Below are 20,338 nucleotides of genomic sequence, written 5' to 3' on the forward strand. Positions count from 1 at the left end.
GGATATATTGATGATATGTAATCACAGGCTGACTAGATATGATAATGTATCTATGATAGGAAATTGCTATAAAAAATGCTGTATACAAGCCTCAAGGGTCAGTCAGCAACTACCTTTCTGATTGTCTCAGCTTTGATTTGCAAATTAAAGTTTAAAACTTCTTGAAAGATTTTCTGCGTCTCCTTGTCGTTTGTGAGAAACGAGAAACCACAACACTGCCTGGCCTGCTGATTTCCTCCAGCATTTTGTGTGTTGTAAAGAAATGTTGTCATGGGGGATTTCAACTTCCTTCATATAAACTGAGGCCTTCAAGGATGGGGCAGATTTTGTTAAGTGTGTCCAGAAGAGTTTCTTAAATCAATATGTGGACAGTCCAACGAGAGGAGGGGCTGTACAGTTACTGGAGTTGAGTAACGTGCCCGGCCAGGTGACTGACCTTTCAATGGGTGAGCAGTTAGGGAACAATGACTACAACTCCTGAACTTTCAGGATAGCTATAGATAAACTGGATGGTCCTTGCAGGAGATTTTTAAATTGGACTTGGGCAATTACAAGGGCATTAGGCATGAACTAAGGAGAGTTAATCAGGAGCATCTTTTTTTCTGGTAAGTCTACATCAAACATGAGGAGTGTGTTGAAAGATCAATTGCACAGAGTAAAGGAAAAGTATGTTCTTGTTTGAAGGCAGTGATGGAAAGATAAAAAAACTTTGGATTCCAGAGAGATGATGAATTTAGTCAAGAAGGAAAAGGAGAAGTATGTAAAGCTTCAAAAGTTAGGATCAAACGGAGCACATGAGGAGTATATAGAAGTTAGAAATGAACTAAAGAAGGAAATTAGGAAAGCCAAGAGGGGTCATGAAAAGTCCTTGACAAGTAGGAATAAGATGAATCCCAAGGCATTCTATACATACACCGAGTATATGGATAACTAGGGAGCAAGTAGGACCACTCAAGGATAAAGGGGGGAACACTTGCTTGGATGTGGAGAATGTGAATGAGGTACTTAATGGGTACTTTGCTTCAGTGTTTACCAAAGAAAAGGACATAGAAGAGCAGGAGATAAGTGTGTAAATATGTTAGGGTGTTTAGAGATCAAGAACCAGGAATTGTTGGGTCGACAGTTTATTTCCCTTCATAGAGTCTGCCTAACCTGCTACAGAGTTCTTCCTGCATTGTGTGTGTTGATCCAGATTCCCAGCATCTTCCGTTTCTCAAGCAACACACACAAAACACTGGAGGAACTCATCAGGCAGCATCACTGGAAAAGAGTACAGTCGGGCCAAGACCTGTGGGAGGTGGCATGCGAGGGAATGGGAGGTGAGAGGTGGCGTGGGGGGAATGGGAGGTGAGAGGTTGGGGGAGGGATTGGGAGGTGGGAGGTGGGGGGGCGGTGTGGGGGTTGCAACGGGAGGTGGAGATGGGGTGGAATGTGAGGTGGGGGGGAATGGGAGATAGGAGATGGCGTGGGGGAATGGAAGGTGGGGTGGGGGATGGGAGGTGGGAGGTGGGGGATGGGAATGGGAGGTGGGAGGTGGGGGGATGGGAATGGAAGGTGGTTGGTGGGAATGGGAGGTGGGTGGTGGGGGGGTGGAAATGGGATGTGGGGGTGGGTGGAATGTGAGGTGGGGAGAATGGGAGATAGGAGGTGGCGTGGGGGGAATGGGAGGTGGGGGTGGGAATGGGAGGTGGGAGGTGGGGGGTGGTGTGGGGGTTGGAATGGGAGGTGGGGGGGTGGGAATGGGAGCTGGTGGGGTGGGAATGGGATGTGGGGGTGGGGGGAATGGGAGGTGGGGGGTGGGAATGGGAGGTGGGAGGTGGGGGGTGGTGTGGGGGTTGGAATGGGAGGTGAGGGGTGGGAATGGGAGCTGGTGGGGTGGGAATGGGATGTGGGGGTGGGGGGAATGGGAGGTGGGGGGTGGGAATGGGAGCTGGTGGGGTGGGAATGGGATGTGGGGGTGGGGGGTGGGGGGTGGTGTGGGGGTTGGAATGGGAGGTGGGGGGTGGGAATGGGAGCTGGTGGGGTGGGAATGGGATGTGGGGGTGGGGGGAATGGGAGGTGGCGCGCAGGAAATGGGAGGACGAGGGCGCTGCAGATGGAGTACATCGTGAGCCCAACTGCGGCTCTTTCACGGCGCCAGCTTTTGTTTCGTTTCTCGTTCCCTAGTTACCCAAGAGGCGCAACCCGATTTGTGTTGGTGAAATTGATGTGTTGTGAAGGAGAGGGGTTGATTCATTTATTGTGTGCGTTGATATGAGGGAAAAACATTTCGCCGTGGATTACTGCTACTGGTAGACCCTTAGATTCTCCATATCTAAAGGAAAAACAGGACATTGGGGCTTACTGTTCTAATGTAAACACACCGGAGGTAAGTACGTGCGATCAGAATACTGTTTTAAAGAAAGAAAATGCGGGCTTTATAAACTAATAGATTTAGCTGGGATTTGGCTCCTCTTCTTCCGTAGGAGTCCTTGGAGATTCGGCATGACATATAGAACTTTGACAGATGTCTATAGATGTGTAATGGAGAGTATATTGACTGGCTGCATCACAGTCTGATGTGGGAACACCAATGCCCTTGAACGGAAAATCCCACAAAAGGTAGTGGATTCGGCCCGTTACATCGCAAGTAACACACTCCCAGCGCATGAAAACATTGTCAGATCCCCACCACCAAAACCATTCTCTGGTCTCGCTGCTCCCACCAGGTAGAAGGTACAAGAGCCTCGGGACTCACAACTCCAGGTTCAAAAACAGTTACTACCCCACAACCATCAGGCTCTTGAACAAAGGGGATAATTATATTTTCTTGCCCATCCAGACGTTGTTACAACCAATGAACGCACACAAAGTGCTGGAGGAACTCAGCAGGCCAGGCAGCATCACTGGAAAAGAATACAATCGACATTTCGGGCTGAGGCCCTTCGGCAGGTCTGGGGAAAAATGATGAGGAGGAGAGTTAAAAGGTTGGGGGAGGGGTGAAGTAACAAGCTGGAAAGTTGATTGGTGAACGATACAGAGCTGGAGAAGGGGTTTGAAGGCCATGGGAGATAGAAAAGGGGGGAGGAACACCAGAGGGAGGTGACGGGCAGGTAAGGAGATAAGGTGAGAGAGGGAAAAGAGGATTGGAGAATGGTGGGGAGTGGGTGAATTACCGGAAGTTTGAGAAATTGATGTTCATGCCATCAGATTGGAATATAAGGTGTTGTTCCTCCAACCTGAGTGGCTATCTCCCACTTTTCCTATACTACATCGACGACTGCATTGGTGCTGTTTCCCGCACCCATGCGGAACTCGTTGACTTCATCCTCTTGACCTCCAACTTCCACCCTGCCTTCAAATTTATCTGGTCCATTTCTGACACCTCCTTCCCCTTTCTTGATCTTTCTGTCTCTATTTCTGGAGACAGCTTATCTATTGATGACTGTTATAAACACATGCAGTCTCACAGCTACCTGGACTATACCTCTTCCCACCCTGTCACTTGTAAAAACACCATCCCCTTCTCTCAATTCCTCCATCTCCACCTCATCTGCTCACAGGATGAGGTTTTTCATTCCAGAACAAAGGAGATGTTCTCCTTGAAAGAAAGCAGCTTTTCTTCCTCCACCATCAACACTGACTTCAACCGCATATCTTCCATTTCACGCTCATCTGCTCTCATCCCATCCTCCCGCCCGAAACTTCGACTGTACTCTTTTCCATAGATGCTGCCTGGCTTGCTGAGTTCCTCCAGTATTTTGTGTGTGTTGCTTGGATTTCCAGCTTCTGCAGATATTTTCTCTTGTTTGTGATTAGCCCACAACCAATGATCTCACTTTGATCTTTATCGTGTTTCATGTTCTCGTTATTTATTACTATCTATTTATATTTTCATTTGCACAGTTTCTTGCCTTTTGTACTGTAGTTGATCTTTCATTCATCCTTTTATAGTTACTCTTCTATAGATTTGCTGAGTTTGCCCACAACGTTGTTTAGATTAGCTTTGTTTTGTCACTTGTTAATCAAAACATACAGTGAAATGTGACATTTTAATCAAATCAGTGAGGATTGTCTCCATGCTTCTGGTGCCAACATAGCATACCCACAATTCACTAACCCTAACCCAACCCAAACGTCTTTGGAAAGTGGGAGGGAACCAGAGCGCTCGGAGGAAACTCACAGCCGGAAAGAGTGCAGAAAAGATATGAGATGTTACCGGGATTGGAAGGCTTAAGTTTTAAGGAGAAAGTAGATGAGCTGGGGTTTTTGCTCCGGGACATGGAAGCTGAGGGCTGGCTTTACAGAGATTTATCAAATAATGAGAGTTTATAGTTTTTCTCCCATGGTAAGAGGGTCCAAAAAGATTTGAAAGGATTTGAGAGGCAGCTTCTGCCAGATATATGGAAGTGGTTGATGTGTGTATAATCACCATATTTAAAAGACATTTAGTCATTTTCATGGATAGAGAAGGTTTTTAGGGATATGGACCAAAGGGCTGTATTTGATAATTTGGTTAGCATGAACAAGTTGGGCTGAAGAGTCATCTTCCATGCTGTATAGCTTGGAAAATCAATTACCTCTGTAGATGGCCATAGATTTATTGAGTTATGCAGTACAGAGACCAGAGCTAGAAAAACCCGTAATGTAGCAGGATCCTTTTTTGAGTCAATACGGGTGGAGGTCAGGAACAGTAAGGGAGCAGTTACTCCGTTGGGGGTATTCTATAGGCCCCCTGGTAGCAGCAGAGATACAGAGGAGCAGATTGGGAGGCAGATTTTGGAAAGGTGCAAAAATAACAGGGTTGTTATCATGGGTGACTTTAACTTCCCTAATATTGATTGGCACCTGATTAGTGCCAAGGGTTTAGATGGGGCAGAGTTTGTAAAGTGTGTCCAGGACGGATTCCTGTCACAGTATGTGGACAGGCCGACCAGGGGGAATGCCATACTAGATCTAGTACTAGGTAATGAACCAGGTCAGGTCACAGATTTCTCAGTGGGTGAGCATCTGGGGGATAGTGATCACTGCTCCCTGGCCTTTAGCATTATCATGGAAAAGGATAGAATCAAAGAGGACAGGAAAATTTTTAATTGGGGAAAGGCAAATTATGAGGCTATAAGGCTAGAACTTGCGGGTGTGAATTGGGATGATGTTTTTGCAGGGAAATGTACTATGGACATGTGGTCGATGTTTAGAGATCTCTTGCCGGATGTTACGGATAAATTTGTCCCAGTGAGGAAGATAAAGAATGGTAGGATGAAGGAACCATGGGTGATAAGTGAGGTGGAAAATCTAGTCAGGTGGAAGAAGGCAGCATACATGAGGTTTAGGAAGCAAGGATCAGATGGGTCTATTGAGGAATATAGGGAAGCAAGAAAGGAGCTTAAGAAGGGGCAGAGAAGAGCAAGAAGGGGGCATGAGAAGGCCTTGGCGAGTAGGGTAAAGGAAATCCCCAAGGCATTCTTCAAGTATGTGAAGAAAGAAAGGATGACAGGAGTGAAGGTAGGACCGATTAGAGATAAAGGTGGGAAGATGTACCTGGAGGCTGTGGAAGTGAGTGAGGTTCTCAATGAATACTTCTCTTCGGTATTCACCAATGAGAGGGAACTTGATGATGGTGAGGACAATATGAGTGAGGTTGATGTTCTGGAGCATGTTGATATTAAGGGAGAGGAGGTGTTGGAGTTGTTAAGATACACTAGGACGGTTAAGTCCCCGGGGACTGACGGAATATTCCACAGGCTGCTCCACGAGGCGAGAGAAGAGATTGCTGAGCCTCTGGCTAGGATCTTTATGTCCTCGTTGTCCACGGGAATGGTACTGGAGGACTGGAGGGAGGCAAATGTTGTCCCCTCGTTCAAAAAAGATAGTAGGGATAGTCCGGATAATTGTAGACCAGTGAGCCTTACGTCTGTGGTGGGAAAGCTGTTGGAAAAGATTCTTAGAGATAGGACCTATAGGCATTTAGAGAATTATGGTCTGATCAGGGACAGCCAGCATGGCTTTGTGAAGGGCAGATTGTGTCTAACAAGCCTGATAGAGTTCTTTGAGGAGGTGACCAGGCATATAGATGAGGGTAGTGCAGTGGATGTGATCTGTATGGATTTTAGTAAGGTATTTGACAAGGTTCCACACGGTAGGCTTATTCAGAACGTTAGAAGGCATGGGATCCAGGGAAGTTTGGCCAGGTGGATTCAGAATTGGCTTGCCTGCAGAAGGCAGAGGGTGGTGGTGGAGGGAGTACATTCAAATTGGAGGATTGTGACTAGTGGTGTCCCACAAGGATCTGTTCTGGGACCTCTACTTTTCGTGATTTTTATTAATGACCTGGATGTGGGGGTAGAAGGGTGGGTTGGCAAGTTTGCAGATGACACAAATGTTGGTGGTGTTGTAGTGTTGTCGAAGATTGCAGAGAGATATTGATAGGATGCAGGAGTGGGCTGAGAAGTGGCAGATGGAGTTCAACCCGGAGAAGTGTGAGGTGGTACACTTTGGAAGGACAAACTCCAAGGCAGAGTACAAAGTAAATGGCAGGATACTTCGTAGTGTGGAGGAGCAGAGGGATCTGGGGGTACATGTCCACAGATCCCTGAAAGTTGCCTCACAGGTAGATAGGGTAGTTAAGAAAGCTTATGGGGTGTTAGCTTTCATAAGTCGAGGGATAGAGTTTAAGAGTCACAATGTAATGATGCAGCTCTATAAAACTCTGGTTAGGCCACACTTGGAGTACTGTGTCCAGTTCTGGTCACCTCACTATAGGAAGGATGTGGAAGCATTGGAAAGGGTACAGAGGAGATTTACCAGGACGCTGCCTGGTTTAGAAAGTATGCATTATGATCAGAGATTAAGGGAGTGAGGGCTTTACTCTTTGGAGAGAAGGAGGATGAGAGGAGACATGATAGAGGTGTACAAGATAATAAGAGGAATAGATAGAGTGGATAGCCAGCGCCTCTTCCCCAGGACACCACTGCTCAATACAAGAGGACATGGCTTTAAGGTAAGGGATGGGAAGTTCAAGGGGGATATTAGAGGAAGGTTTTTTACTCAGAGAGTGGTTGGTGTGTGGAATGCACTGCCTGAGTCAGTGGTGGAGGCAGATACACTAGTGAAGTTTAAGAGACTACTAGACAGGTATATGGAGGAATTTAAGGTGGGGGCTTATATGGGAGGCAGGGTTTGAGGGTCGGCACAACATTGTGGGCCGAAGGGCCTGTACTGTGTTCTATGTTCTATAAGGAGATCAAAACTTCATGGAAATCTCCAAATTGAATTTCACCTAAGCCCTATTTTGCTAAAGGGCTTTTGCTCCTATACTCAAGGAAGTTTGGAGCTCCATCTTCAAACGTGCATAATTGGAAGAACCATCAGCATATTTCAGTTTAACTGCTAAATATTTGAGTAGCTGCCGTCTTGGCAAATATTTTAGACCATAATATATAGGAACAGAATTAGGCCATTTGGCCCATCAAATCTGCTTCGCCATTTCTTCATGGCTGATAGAATTTTCCTCTCAGCCCCTATCCCCTGCCTTCTCTCTATATCCCTTCATGCTCTGACCAATCAAGAATCTATCAACTTTTGCCTTAAATATACATACAAACTTGGTCTCCTCAGCTGCCTGTGGCAAAGAATTCCGCAGATTCACCACTCTCTGGTTAAAGAAATTCCTCCTTGCCTCCATTCTAAAAGAGCACCCCTGTATTCCGAGGCTCTGTCCTCTGGTCTTTGACTCTCCCATCATAGGAAATATCCTCTCCTCATCTATCCTACTCAAGGTTTTTTGCCATTCAATTGGTTTCAAATGAGGTCACCCCTCATTCTTCTGAATTCTAGTGAATACAGCCCCAGAGCCACCAAAGGCTCTTCATAAACATCTTTGGCATAAGCAGCACCGAGGATCTCACGTGGTCTGTACTTACCGGCTGTGTGGTGGAAAAGGCACAATAGTGCCTTTTTCACCTCAGACGGTTGAAGAAGTTTGGTATGGGCCCCTAAATCCTAAGAACTTTCTATAGGGGCACAATTGAGAGCATCCTGACTGGCTGCATCACTGCCTGGTATGGGAACTGTACTTCCCTTATTCGCAGGACTTTGCAGAGGGTGGTGCGGACAGCCCAGCGCGTCCGTAGATGTGAACTTCCCACTATTGAGGACATTTACAAAGACAGGTGTGTAAAAGAAAGGCCCAGAGGATCATTGGGGACCTGAGTCACCCCAGCCACAAATTGTTCCAGCTGCTACCATCTAGGAAATGGTACCGCAGCATAAAGGCCAGGACCAACAGGCTCCAGGACAGCTTCTTCCACCAGGCCATCAGACTGATTAATTCACGCTGATACAATTGTATTTCTATGTTACATTGATTGTCCTGTTGTACATACTATTTATTATAAACTACTATACATTGCACATTTAGGCGGAGATGTAACGTAAAGATTTTACTCATGTATACGAAGGATGTAAGTAATAAACTCAGTTCAATTCATATGACAAGCCATTCAATCCTGGAATCATTACCATGAACTTCCCTTGAACCCTCTCCAGATTCAGAACATCCTTTCTAAGATCAGGGGCCCAAACCTACTCACAATACTCCAAATGAGGCCTCACCAGTGTAAAATCTCAACTTTACATCCTTGTTTTAATATTCTAGTGTTCTTTATATGAATGCTAACATCACATTTGCCTTCCTCACCACAGACACAACCTGCAAGTTATCCTTTAGGGAATCCTGTACAAGGATTTTCAGGTCCCTTTCTCTCTATTTAGAAAATAGTCAACCCTTTCCTTTCATCTACCAAAGTGCATACAGTTCCCAGCATTTGTTGGAGTTGAGGTGGAGCAATGCAACATGAAAGACTGAACAGAGACAATATTTGTTACTGGCCTTCATAAATAATGGTTTTGTTTTACATTCGTTATGAAGCAAATGCAAGTTGAGGACAAACTGGATCAGATGTTCCACAATCCCTTAAGGTTGATGGAATCAAAAGTTCATAGAGGGTTGTAACTCTCACATAGCATCACTTCAGTTAGAACTGCAACAGCTTACCTGCTCAAGTGTCCAGGACTGGACAGGATATATCCCAAGTTACTATGGAAGCAAGGGCAGACATTGCTGGGGTATTGACAATGATCCTCCGTCCTCCCAAGCTGCAGGAGGATAGAGGATTAGAGAATGGCAAAAGCTATTCTGTTGTTCAGGAAAGATAATAGGAATAATCCTGGGAATTATAGACCAGTGTGTGTTATTTCAGTTGTTGGCAACTAATGAAGAGGCTGCTTAGGGACAGCTTTCACAAGCATTTGGAGTAACATTTGGGATAATCAGCATGGCATTGTAAGGAACAGGTTGTGCTTCACTGAGTTTTTCAAGGACATGGCGAATCAAACTGACGAAGTTAGAACAGAATGTGGTGTGTACGTATTTTCATAAGGCATTTGACACAGTTCCCTGCAGTAGACTCTGCCAGAAAGTCTTTAAGCATGGTATCCATGGAAACTTTGCTGTATGGGTTCAGAATTGGCTTACAAGGAAGAGGATGATAGTAGGTGGAGCATATTCTGTCAAGAGTTCGGTGACTAATGGTGTTCTCCAGGGATCTGATAGGACTCTTGCTCTTTGTGATTTTTATAAATGAGTTAGCTGAGGAAGTGGAAGGGTTGGTTGGTAAGTTTGCAGATGACACGAGGATTGGGGGTGCTGTGGAAAGTGTAGAAGGGTAGAAGATTTTCGCAGGTTACGTTAGACTAATAGACACAATGCAGAGCTGGGCAGAGAAATGGCAGATGGAGTTCAGTTTGGAAAAATGCGAAGAGATGCTTTTTGGAAGAACAAACTTCAAGATGGAGCACATGGTAGGATTCTTAGCAGTGTGGAGAATCAAGGACATCTTGGGTCCAAAGTCCTTGAGGTCGCCATGCAAGTTGATGGACCATAACACCATAAGATATAGGAGCAGAATTAGGTTATTTGGCCCATCGAGTCTTCCCTACAATCATCACGTCTAATCCATTTCCCTCTCAGCCCCAATCTCTTGGTGATAAGGTAGTTAACAAAGCCTAACAAATCTCTATAAAACTGTGGTTGCACCATACTTGGAGTATTGTGTTCCGTTCTGATCACCTCATTACCGAAAGGATATGGAGGTTTTAGCGAGGGTGCAGGGATTTAGCTGGATGCTGCCTGGATTGGAAAATCTGTCTCATGAGGAAAGGTTGAGTGAGCTAGGAATGAAGGAGGATGAGAGGCAACTTGATAGAGGTGTATAACATTAGAGTCATAGACAGTAGGTAGCCAGCACTGTTATCCCAGGGCAGCAATGGCCAATGCCAGAGCACATCTGTTTAAGATAAATGGATGAAAGTTTAGGGGAGGTGTCAAAGATACAGTAACACACACAAAATGCTGGAGTAACTCAGCAAGTCAGGCTTTCTTTTGTCTCTTTCTGGTGATCAAAATTTCCCCCTACCCTTCCTCTATTCTTCACTCTGACCTTTTATTATATCTCATTTACCTGTTACTTCCCCCTGGGTCCCCTCATCCTTCCCTTTCTCCTATTGTCCACTCTCCTATCTGATTCTTTCTTCTCCAGCCCTTGACTTTTCCCACTCAACTGGCTTCACCTATCACTTTACTGCTAGTCTCTTTCTCCTCTCCCCAACTTTTAATTCAGGCATCTCCTCACTTCCATCACAGTCCTGAAGAAGAATCTCAGCTTAAAATGTTGACTGTTTATTCTTTTCCATTAGATGCTGCTCGATTTGCTGAGTTCCTCCGGCAGTTTTTGTGTATTACTTTGGATTTCCCGCATCTGCAGTTTCTCGTATATGAGATATCAAAGGTAGTTTGTTTTTTAACACATTGCCAGGGACAATGGTAGAGACTGATACAGCAGGGGCATTGAAGAGAGTTATGGGTAGTGCAGGAGGGAAGGGTTAGATTGATCGTGGAGTTGGTTTATATAGGTTGGCAAAAAATCGGGCTGGGCAGTGCTGTGGGGACATCATTGAATCCATATTTAATGCATACAGATGCATGCATGACATAACAGTGAGTGATTTTTTAAAAATGTATCAATTTATCGGAATTTAGGGGGAAACTGAGCAACTTTGATCTAAGGATGGGGAAAACTTTAGCAACAGAATCAATTGTACAGGATGAAACAGGCAATCCAGCCCAACTTAAGCATGCCGGCCAAACTGTATTCCTGAAATAGACCTTCTAACTTGCATTTGGCACATATCCTTTAACGTTTCCTGTACATGTGTAAGGAGAACAAAATAATTGTTACTCTGGATCCAATACAGCACAAAAGATTAAAAAAAAACACAATAGTAATAAAAAAGCACAATAAATATAAACATATAAGTAGGCTTGTGGACGTAGATTCATTGGGCATAAGGTGAATGACAGGAAACGGAGTTTGTGAGTGGAGGTGTTGATCAGCCTTACTTGGGACAAGTAACTGTTTTCAGGTCTGATAGCCCTGGTGTGGAGCCTACATAGCCTTCTCTCTAATGGGAGTGGGACAAACAGTTCATATTGCAGTCTAATTGCCATTTTCAAGATTGTGAAAAATCTTGCTCAGAAAAATAAAGGGCTATATGGTAGGGAAATTCTAGGCAGTTTCTAGAGTTTCATGGTTGGCACAACATTATGAGACGAAGGGCCAATAATGTTCTGTAGACTTCTATGTTTCTATGTTTTACCCATCTTTACCACTCTTTGATATTTGAGGCATCAAACTTGTATTTTGCATTTACTGTATTTCCTGCAGGTTTGGGAAATACAAAAAATCTGAAGAATCAAAATATCTGAAGAGGATGATCTCAGGATCACTTCACCTTGTGCAAAAGAGCTGAACAAAATATGTTTCAGGTAAGGGTACTGGGTAGGCCTAAAATAGACACATTTTGTTGATTACGATTAAATCTTTCCTTATTCTCTCCTAAAGGGAGACTCCTTCCTTAGTCTGAGCTTCTATTTTGAGTTTATTTCCATGATGTAACCTGGAGAGCTCAGAAGACCAAAGGAATGTAAGAAATATTATTAAAAATAAGGCAAGTAGAGTCTGTTGCGCCAGTGAATTCTTGCTTGATCTGGATTTGGTCATGGCTCCAGTTTCCTGTCTATTCCTCACATCCTTATACTTCCCAGAAGGCAAGAAATCTGCATTGGCTGTGAGTATATTCAGTGAGTCAGCTATAGAATTTTATTTATCATTTTGAATGTTCAAAGTGAATTTATTATCAAAGTAGTATATGTCACCAAATACTATGCTGAGATTTGTTTTCTTGTAGGTATTCACACTAGAACAAAAAAATCTACACCCAATTAAAGACTGACAAGCAACCAATGTACAAAAGAAAACAAACTGTAAATACTACTATATGACTACTACTAATAATAAATAAGTGAATATATAATGCTGAGAACATGATTTGTAGAGTCCTTGAAAGTGAGTCCATAGGTTGTGTTCAGTGCTGTGGTGAGTGAAGATGTCCATGATTGTTCAGGAGCCTGATGATTGAAGGGTAATAACTGTTCCTGAACCTGCTGATAGAGGATCTAAAGCTCCTGTGTGCCTTCCTGATGGTAGCTACGAGAAGATAGCATGGCCTGGATGGTGGGGCCCTTGATGGTGGATGCTGCTTTCTTATGGTAGTGCTCTTTGTCGATGTGCTCAATGATGGGGTGGGCGTTTCCTGTGGTGAACTGGGCTGTGTCCACTATCTTTTTGTAGGTCTTTCCGTTCTTGGGCTCTGAGCTTCCATACTAAGCCATGAGGCAACCAGTCAGACTACTCTTCACTGTGCATCTATATTTCAAAGTTCAAAGTACATTTATTATCAACTATATATGGGAGGAGGAGAGAAGATGGCGGTGCAACAGCGCGCAGCGGCCACTCTGGTGAATGATATCTGTAATCTGTCAAGTAGGGTGCCGTGCACAATCCTGATTTGATGGAGACAGACATGAGAGAACGGAGGAACATCTGGAGAAACTTCTGAAGTGCCCTTTTCGCTGCCGCTGCCACTGCTACTGTGTGATCCAGAATCTCCGGAGGAGAAGGCCCCGAGTCCTCGGCTTTGCTTGTTGCTCGACAGCCGGAGCAGGGTCAAAGCACTCGGCAGAGATGGTGCTCGGTGTTGGAGGGCTGGTCAGAGGCTGGAAGTTTTCAGACGGACTCAGAGTCGGCTGTGGTCAGATGCTTCCAATGCATCGGCAGTTGTCGGCGCCTGGAGGTTTATGGCAAGGAGGTTTTCTCCCTTTTGCCGCCTGCTATCGGGACTATCGGGAGTTGATCGGAACTTTGAGTCTTTTTTTTACCGTGCTTATGGACTGCTCTTTATCAAATTATGGTATTGCTTTGCACCGCTGTAACTATATGTTATAATTATGTGGTCTTGTCCGTGTCAGTCTTTGGTTTGTCCTGTTTTTTTTTGTGATATCACTCTGGAGGAACATTGTGTCATTTCTTAATGCATGCATTTCTAATTGACAATAAATGAGGACTAATCTAAATATCTAAATATACATTACTCAACCTGAGATTTGTCTCCTAACAGGCAGCCCTGAAACAAAGAACCAAAAAACCCATGTATAAAAAAAGGCCGGAAAAAAAACCCATCATGGCCATAAAAAAGAACCCATAAAAAAAAAAGAACCCATATACAATGGCATGCAAAAGTTTGGTGACCCCTGGTCAAAATTTCTGTTACTGTGAATAGTTAAGTGAGTAGAAGATGAACTGATCTCCAAAAGTCATAAAGTTAAAGATGAAACATTCTTTTCAACATTTTAAGCAAGATTAGTGTTTTATTTTTGTTTTGTACAATTTTAGGGTGTGAGAAAAGGAAAGGAACACCATGCAAAAATTTGGAAACCCCAAGAGATGTGAGCTCTCAGATAACTTTTACTGAGGTCTCAGACCTTAAATACCTTGTTAGGGCTATAGCTTGTTCATAATCATCGTTAGGAAAGGCCAGGTGATGCAAATTTCAAAGATTTATAAATACCCTGACTCCTCAAATCTTCTCCCAACAATCAGCAGCCATTGGCTCCTCCAAGCAGCTGCTTAGCTCTCTGAAAATTAAAATACTTAAAAATTGCCCACAAAGCAGAAGAAGGCTATAAGAAGATAGCAAAGTGTTTTCAGGTAGCTGTTTCCTCAGTTCGTAATGTAATTAAGAAATAGCACTTAACAGGAACGGTGGAGGCCAAGTTGAGGTCTAGAAGATCAAGGAAACTTTCCAAGAGAACTGCTCGTAGGATTGCTAGAAAGGCAAATGAAAACTCCTGTTTGACTGCAAAAGACCTTTAGGAAGATTCCAAAGTTGCTGGTAAACGCAGCATCTCTAGGAAGAGGTACAGTCGACGTTTTGGGCCGAGACCCTTCGTCAGGACTAACTGAAGGAAGGGATATGATCCTCTCATATCCCTTTTGCCAATCAACTGTCCAGCTCTTGGCTCCATCCCTCCCCCTCCTGTCTTCTCCTATCATTTTGGATCTCCCCCTCCCCCTCCCACTTTCAAATCTCTTACTAGCTCTTCCTTCAGTTAGACATCAGAAGAAAACCTTTCCTGTGTCCGCACCACAAAATTCAGCTTCAGAAGTTTGCAGAGGGACATCTAAACAAGCCTGATGCATTTTGGAAACAAGTCCTGTGGACTGATGAAGTTAAAATAGAACTGAGCAAAAGTATGTTTGGTGAAAAAAGGGTGCAAAATTTCATGAAATGAACACCTCTTCAACTGTTAAGCACGGGGGTGGATCGATCATGCTGTGGGCTTGCGTTGCAGCCAGTGGCACGAGGAACATTTCACTGGTAGAGGGAAGAATGAATTCAATTAAATACCAGCAAATTCTAGAAGCAAACATCACACCATCTGTAAAAAAGCTGAAGATGAAAAGAGGATGGTTTCTACAACAGGAAAATGATCCTAAACACACTTCAAATTCCACAATAGACTGCCTCGAGGCGCAAGCTGAAGGTTTTGCCATGGTTCTCACAGTCCCCCGACCTAAACATCATCGAAAATCTGTGGAGAGACCTCAAAAAAGCAGTGCGTGCAAGACGGCCCAAGAATCTCACAGAACTAGAAGCCTTTTGCAAGGAAGAATGGGTAAAAATCACCCAAACAAGAATTGAAAGACTCTTAGCTGGTTCCAGAAAGTGTTTACAAACTGTGGTACTTGCCAAAGGGGGTGTTACTAAGTAACACACAAACAATGCAAGGTGCCCAAACTTTTGTTTCGGTCCCTTTTCCTTTTTTGTTATTTTTTTTTGTAATTTATTTTTTATTGAAGTTCATCATCAAACAAAACTTTCCATAAGATGTATATACTGTACATACATATCATATAGTCATATTTGTCACAGATCGCCACATAACATTTATCTGAGACACTTATAGATAGGAGAAGAAAGAAAGAACAATCAAAAGAAGAAAGAAAACTATGTACAAAGTAGGGAGTGATCTGTTTTTTTTTACAACATGTTCATTCACTTGTGAGAATAAAATCAGGCCTATAAGGTGTTATGTAGTTAAACCATTTTTCCCAGTATGAATCAAATTGTTCCAACTTATGTTTAACGGATGCTGTTATCTTCACAAAAATTGCTGGTGAACGTAGCAGGCCAGGCAGCATCTATAGGAAGAGGTACAGTTGACATTCCAGGCCGGGACCCTTCATCAGGACTAACTGAAAGAAGAGATAGTAAAAGATTGGAAAGTGGGAGGGGTAAGGGGACATCCAAAATGATAGGAGAAGACAGAAGGAGAGGGATGGATCTAAGAGCTGGAAAGTTGATTGGCAAAAGGGGTACAAGGCTGGAGAAGGGAGAGGATCATGGGACGGGAAGCGTGGGGAGAAACAGAAGGGGAATGGGGAACCTGGAGGGTGGAGAGCAGGCAAGGAGTTACAGTGAGAGGGACAGAGGGAGAAAAAAGAGAAAAAAGGAGGGAAACAAATATATATAAATATATTAAATAAATAAATAAGGGATAAGGTGTGAAGGGCAGGATTGACTTCTTTAACTTCCGTTAATGCCCCACCTCCCCTTCATACCCCATCCCTTATTTATTTATTTAATATATTTTTGAAATATATTTTTCATTTTTCCCCCTATTTTCTCTCTTTTCTCCCTCTGAAGAACTATGTAGAACTCTGTAAAAAAAATTCCAATTAACGGAATCAAATGCCTTTTCAGCATCTACACTTAACACTATTGCTTCAGTTTCTTTTTTTTTATATGATCCATAATGTGAAGTGACCTTCATATATTGGCGTTGGCGATGTTGTGTAAAACCTGTCTGATCATTATGTATCAGTGTGGTTAGAAACTCTTCTAATCGTTTGGCCATGATGGAGGTAAATAATCTATAATCCACATTAAGAACAGATATTGGTCTAAATGACCCACATTCCATTTTATCCTTGCCTTCATTCAGTATGCCTGAGATTATCACCTCCTTCCAGCTGGGTGGCAGTTGCGCCTTTCTTACAGCCCAGTTCAGTGTGAGGAGCAAAACAGGAATTAACTCATTTCTAAATTCCTTATACCACTCTGCTGTATATCCATCTGATCCTGGTGACTTGCTTAATTTAAGCCTACTAATTGCAGTTTTTTGTTCAGGTTCAGTTATGTCTGCAGTCATCGTTCTATTTTGTTCTTTTAAAGTGGGTAACTCTAAAACGTCCTGACTCATCCTTGTGCCGAAGACGCCGCGCCCCAGCGGCCTCAATGACTACAGACCAGTGGCATTGACCTCCCACATCATGAAGACCCTGGAGAGACTTGTTCTGGAGCTGCTCTGGCCTATGGTCAGGCCACACTTAGATCCACTCCAGTTCGCCTATCAGCCCCGACTAGGAGTTGAGGATGCCATCGTCTTCCTGCTGAACCGTGTCTACGCCCAACTGGACAAGCCAGCGAGCACTGTGAGGGTCATGTTTTTTGACTTCTCCAGTGCGTTCAACACCATCTGCCCTGCTCTGCTGGGGGAGAAGCTGACAGCGATGCAGGTGGATGCTTCCCTGGTATCATGGATTCTTGATTACCTGACTGGCAGACTTGAGTACGTGTGCTTGCAACACTGTGTGTACGACAGAGTGATCAGCAGCACTGGGGCTCCACAGGGGACTGTCTTGTCTCCCTTTCTCTTCACCATTTACACCTCGGACTTCAACTACTGCACAGAGTCTTGTCATCTTCAGAAGTTTTCAGATGACTCTGCCATAGTTGGATGCATTAGTAAGGGAGATGAGGCTGAGTACTGGGCTATGGTAGGAAACTTTGTCACATGGTGTGAGCAGAATTATCTGCAGCTTAATGTGAAAAAGACTAAGGAGCTGGTGGTAGACCTGAGGAGAGCTAAGGTACCGGTGACCCCTGTTTCCATCCAGGGGGTCAGTGTGAACATGGTGGAGGATTACAAATACCTGGGGATACGAATTGACAATAAACTGGACTGGTCAAAGAACACTGAGGCTGTCTACAAGAAGGGTCAGAGCCGTCTCTATTTCCTGAGGAGACTAAGGTCCTTTAACATCTGCCGGGAGATGCTGAGGATGTTCTACGAGTCTGTGGTGGCCAGTGCTTTCATGGTTGCTATTGTGTGCTGGGGCAGCTGGCTGAGGGTAGCAGACACCAACAGAATCAACAAACTCTTTCGTAAGGCCAGTGATGTTGTTGGGATGGAACTGGACTCTCTCACGGTGGTGTCTGAAAAGAGGATGCTGTCTAAGTTGCATGCCATCTTGGTCAATGTCTCCCATCCACTACATAATGGACTGGTTGGGCACAGGAGTACATTCAGCCAGAGAATCATTCCACCAAGATGCAGCACAGAGCGTCATAGGAAGTCATTCCTGCCTGTGGCCATCAAACTTTACAACTCCTCCCTTGGAGGGTCAGATACCCTAAGCCAATAGGCTGGTCCTGGACTTATTTCATAATTTACTGGCATAATTTACATATTACTATTTAACTATTTATAGTTCTATTACTATTTAGTATTTATGGTGCAACTGTAATGAAAACCAATTTCCCCCAGGATTAATAAAGTATGACTATGACTATGAGGTATGTAACACCCTTCTTGGCTGTGCAGAACCATTTTCTGCCTAGTCCCACTGACCTGCACATGGACCATATCCCTCCATACACCTCTCATCCAGGTATCTGTCCAATTTATTCTTAAATGTTAAAAAAGAACCCACATTTACCACCTCTTCTGGCAGCTCATTCCACACTCCCACCACTCTCTGTGTGAAGAAGCCCCCCCTAATGTTCCCTTTAAACTTTTTCCCCCTCACCCTTAACCCATGTCCTCTGGTTTTTTTCTCCCCTTGCCTCAGTGGAAAAAGCCTGCTTGCATTCACTCTATCTATACCCATCATAATTTTATATACCTCTATCAAATCTCCCCTCATTCTTCTACGCTCCAGGGAATTAAGTCCTAACCTATTCAACCTTTCTCTGTAACTGAGTTTCTCAAGTCCCGGCAACATCCTTGTAAACCTTCTCTGCACTCTTTCAACCTTATTTATATCCTTCCTGTAATTTGGTGACCAAAACTGAACACAATACTCCAGATTCAGCCTCACCAATGCCTTATACAACCTCATCATAACATTCCAGCTGTTATACTCAAACTTTGATTTATAAAGGCCAATGTACCAAAAGCTCTCTTTACGACCCTATCTACCTATGATGCCACTTTTAGGGAATTTTGTATATGTATTCCCAGATCCCTCTGTTCTACTGCACTTCTCAGTGCCTTACCATTTACCCTGTATGTCTTACCTTGGTTTGTCCTTCCAAAGTGCAATACCTCACACTTGTCTGTATTAAACTCCATCTGCCATTTTTCAGCCTGTTTTTCCAGCTGGTCCAGTCCCTCTGCAAGCTTTGAAAACCTTCCTCACTGTCCACTACACCTCCAATCTTTGTATCATCAGCAAATTTGCTGATCCAATTTACCACATTATCAACCAGATCATTGATATAGATGACAAATAACAATGGACCCGGCACTGATCCCTGTGGCACACCACTAGTCACAGGCCTCCACTCAGAGAAGCAATTTTCTACTACCACTCTTTGGCTTCTTCCATTGAGCCAATGTCTAATCCAATTTACCACCTCTCCATGTATATCTAGCGACTGAATTTTCCTAACTAACCTCCCATGCGGGACCTTGTTAAAGGCCTTACTGAAGTCCATGTAGACAGTATCCACTGCCTTCCCTTCATCAACTTTCCTGGTAACCTCCTTGAAAAACTCCAATAGATTGGTCAAACATGACCTACCACGCACAAAGCCATGTTGACTCTCCCTAATAAGTCTCTGTCTATCCAAATGCTTGTAGATTCTGTCTTTTAGTACTCCCTCCAATAACTTACTCACTACCGACATCAAATTTACTGGCCTATAATTTCCCAGATTACTTTTTGATCCTTTTTTAAACAATGGAACAACATGAGCCATTCTCCAATCCTCTGACACCTCACCCGTAGTCACTGACATTTTAAATATATCTACCAGGGCCCCTGCAATTTCAACACTAGTGTCCTTCAAGGTCCGAGGGAACACTCTGTCAGGTCCCGGGGATTTATCCACTTTAATTTGCCTCAAGATGGCAAGCACCTCCTCCTTTTCAATCTGTACAGTTTCCATGATCTCACTACTTGTTTCCCTTAATTCCATAGACTTCATGCCAGTTTCCCTAGTAAATACAGACGCAAAAAACCCATTTAAGATCTCCCCCATTTCTTTTGGTTCCGCACATAGCCAACCACTCTGATCTTCAAGAGGACCAATTTTATCCCTTTCAATCCTTTTACTCTTAATATACCTGTAAAAGCTCTTTGGATTATCCTTCACTTTGACTGCCAAGGCAACCTCATGTCTTCTTTTAGCCCTCCTGATTTCCTTCTTAAGTATTTTCTTGCACTTTTTATACTCTTTGGGCACCTTATTTACTCCCTTCTTCTTTATCAGAGTTGCAATATCCCTTGAGAACCAAGGTTCCTTATTCCTATTCACTTTGCCTTTAATCCTGGCAGGAACATACAAGTTCTGCACTCTCAAAATTTCTCCTTTGAAGGCTTCCCACATACCGATCACATCTTTGCCAGAGAACAACCTGTCCCAATCCACACTTTTTAGATCCTTTCTCATTTCTTCAAATTTGGCCTTCTTCCAGTTCAGAACCTCAACCCTATGAGCAGATCTATCCTATATACGGCCTATAATTGTTGCGTCATCAGCAAACTCATATATTGAGTTTGATGGAAACTTGGGTACACAATCATGGGTGTACAGTAAGTACAGCATGTAGCTG

The 20,338-nt window shown here is 43.8% G+C and overlaps 1 protein-coding gene across 14 annotated transcripts in view; it reads left to right on the top strand.

Moving 5' to 3' along the window:
* LOC140195221 (uncharacterized) overlaps positions 1-20,338 on the top strand; it is a 276,914-nt gene that overhangs the window by 49,732 nt on the left and 206,844 nt on the right. For 9 of the 14 annotated variants that reach the window (XM_072253210.1, XM_072253212.1, XM_072253214.1 and 6 more), the window contains exons 2-4: positions 1,193-1,319; positions 2,167-2,368; positions 11,763-11,863. In XM_072253210.1, the coding sequence (XP_072109311.1) occupies positions 11,855-11,863 (9 nt within the window). In that variant the 5' untranslated portion in view covers positions 1,193-1,319; positions 2,167-2,368; positions 11,763-11,854. Of the gene's footprint in view, positions 1-1,192; positions 1,320-2,166; positions 2,369-10,734; positions 10,827-11,762; positions 11,864-11,939; positions 12,166-20,338 lie in introns of all 14 variants that reach the window. The other 5 variants (XM_072253206.1, XM_072253213.1, XM_072253205.1 and 2 more) reach the window with 5 other exon arrangements.

The sequence above is a fragment of the Mobula birostris genome, chromosome 3, assembly GCF_030028105.1.
Source record: "Mobula birostris isolate sMobBir1 chromosome 3, sMobBir1.hap1, whole genome shotgun sequence".
NCBI lineage: Eukaryota > Metazoa > Chordata > Chondrichthyes > Myliobatiformes > Myliobatidae > Mobula > Mobula birostris.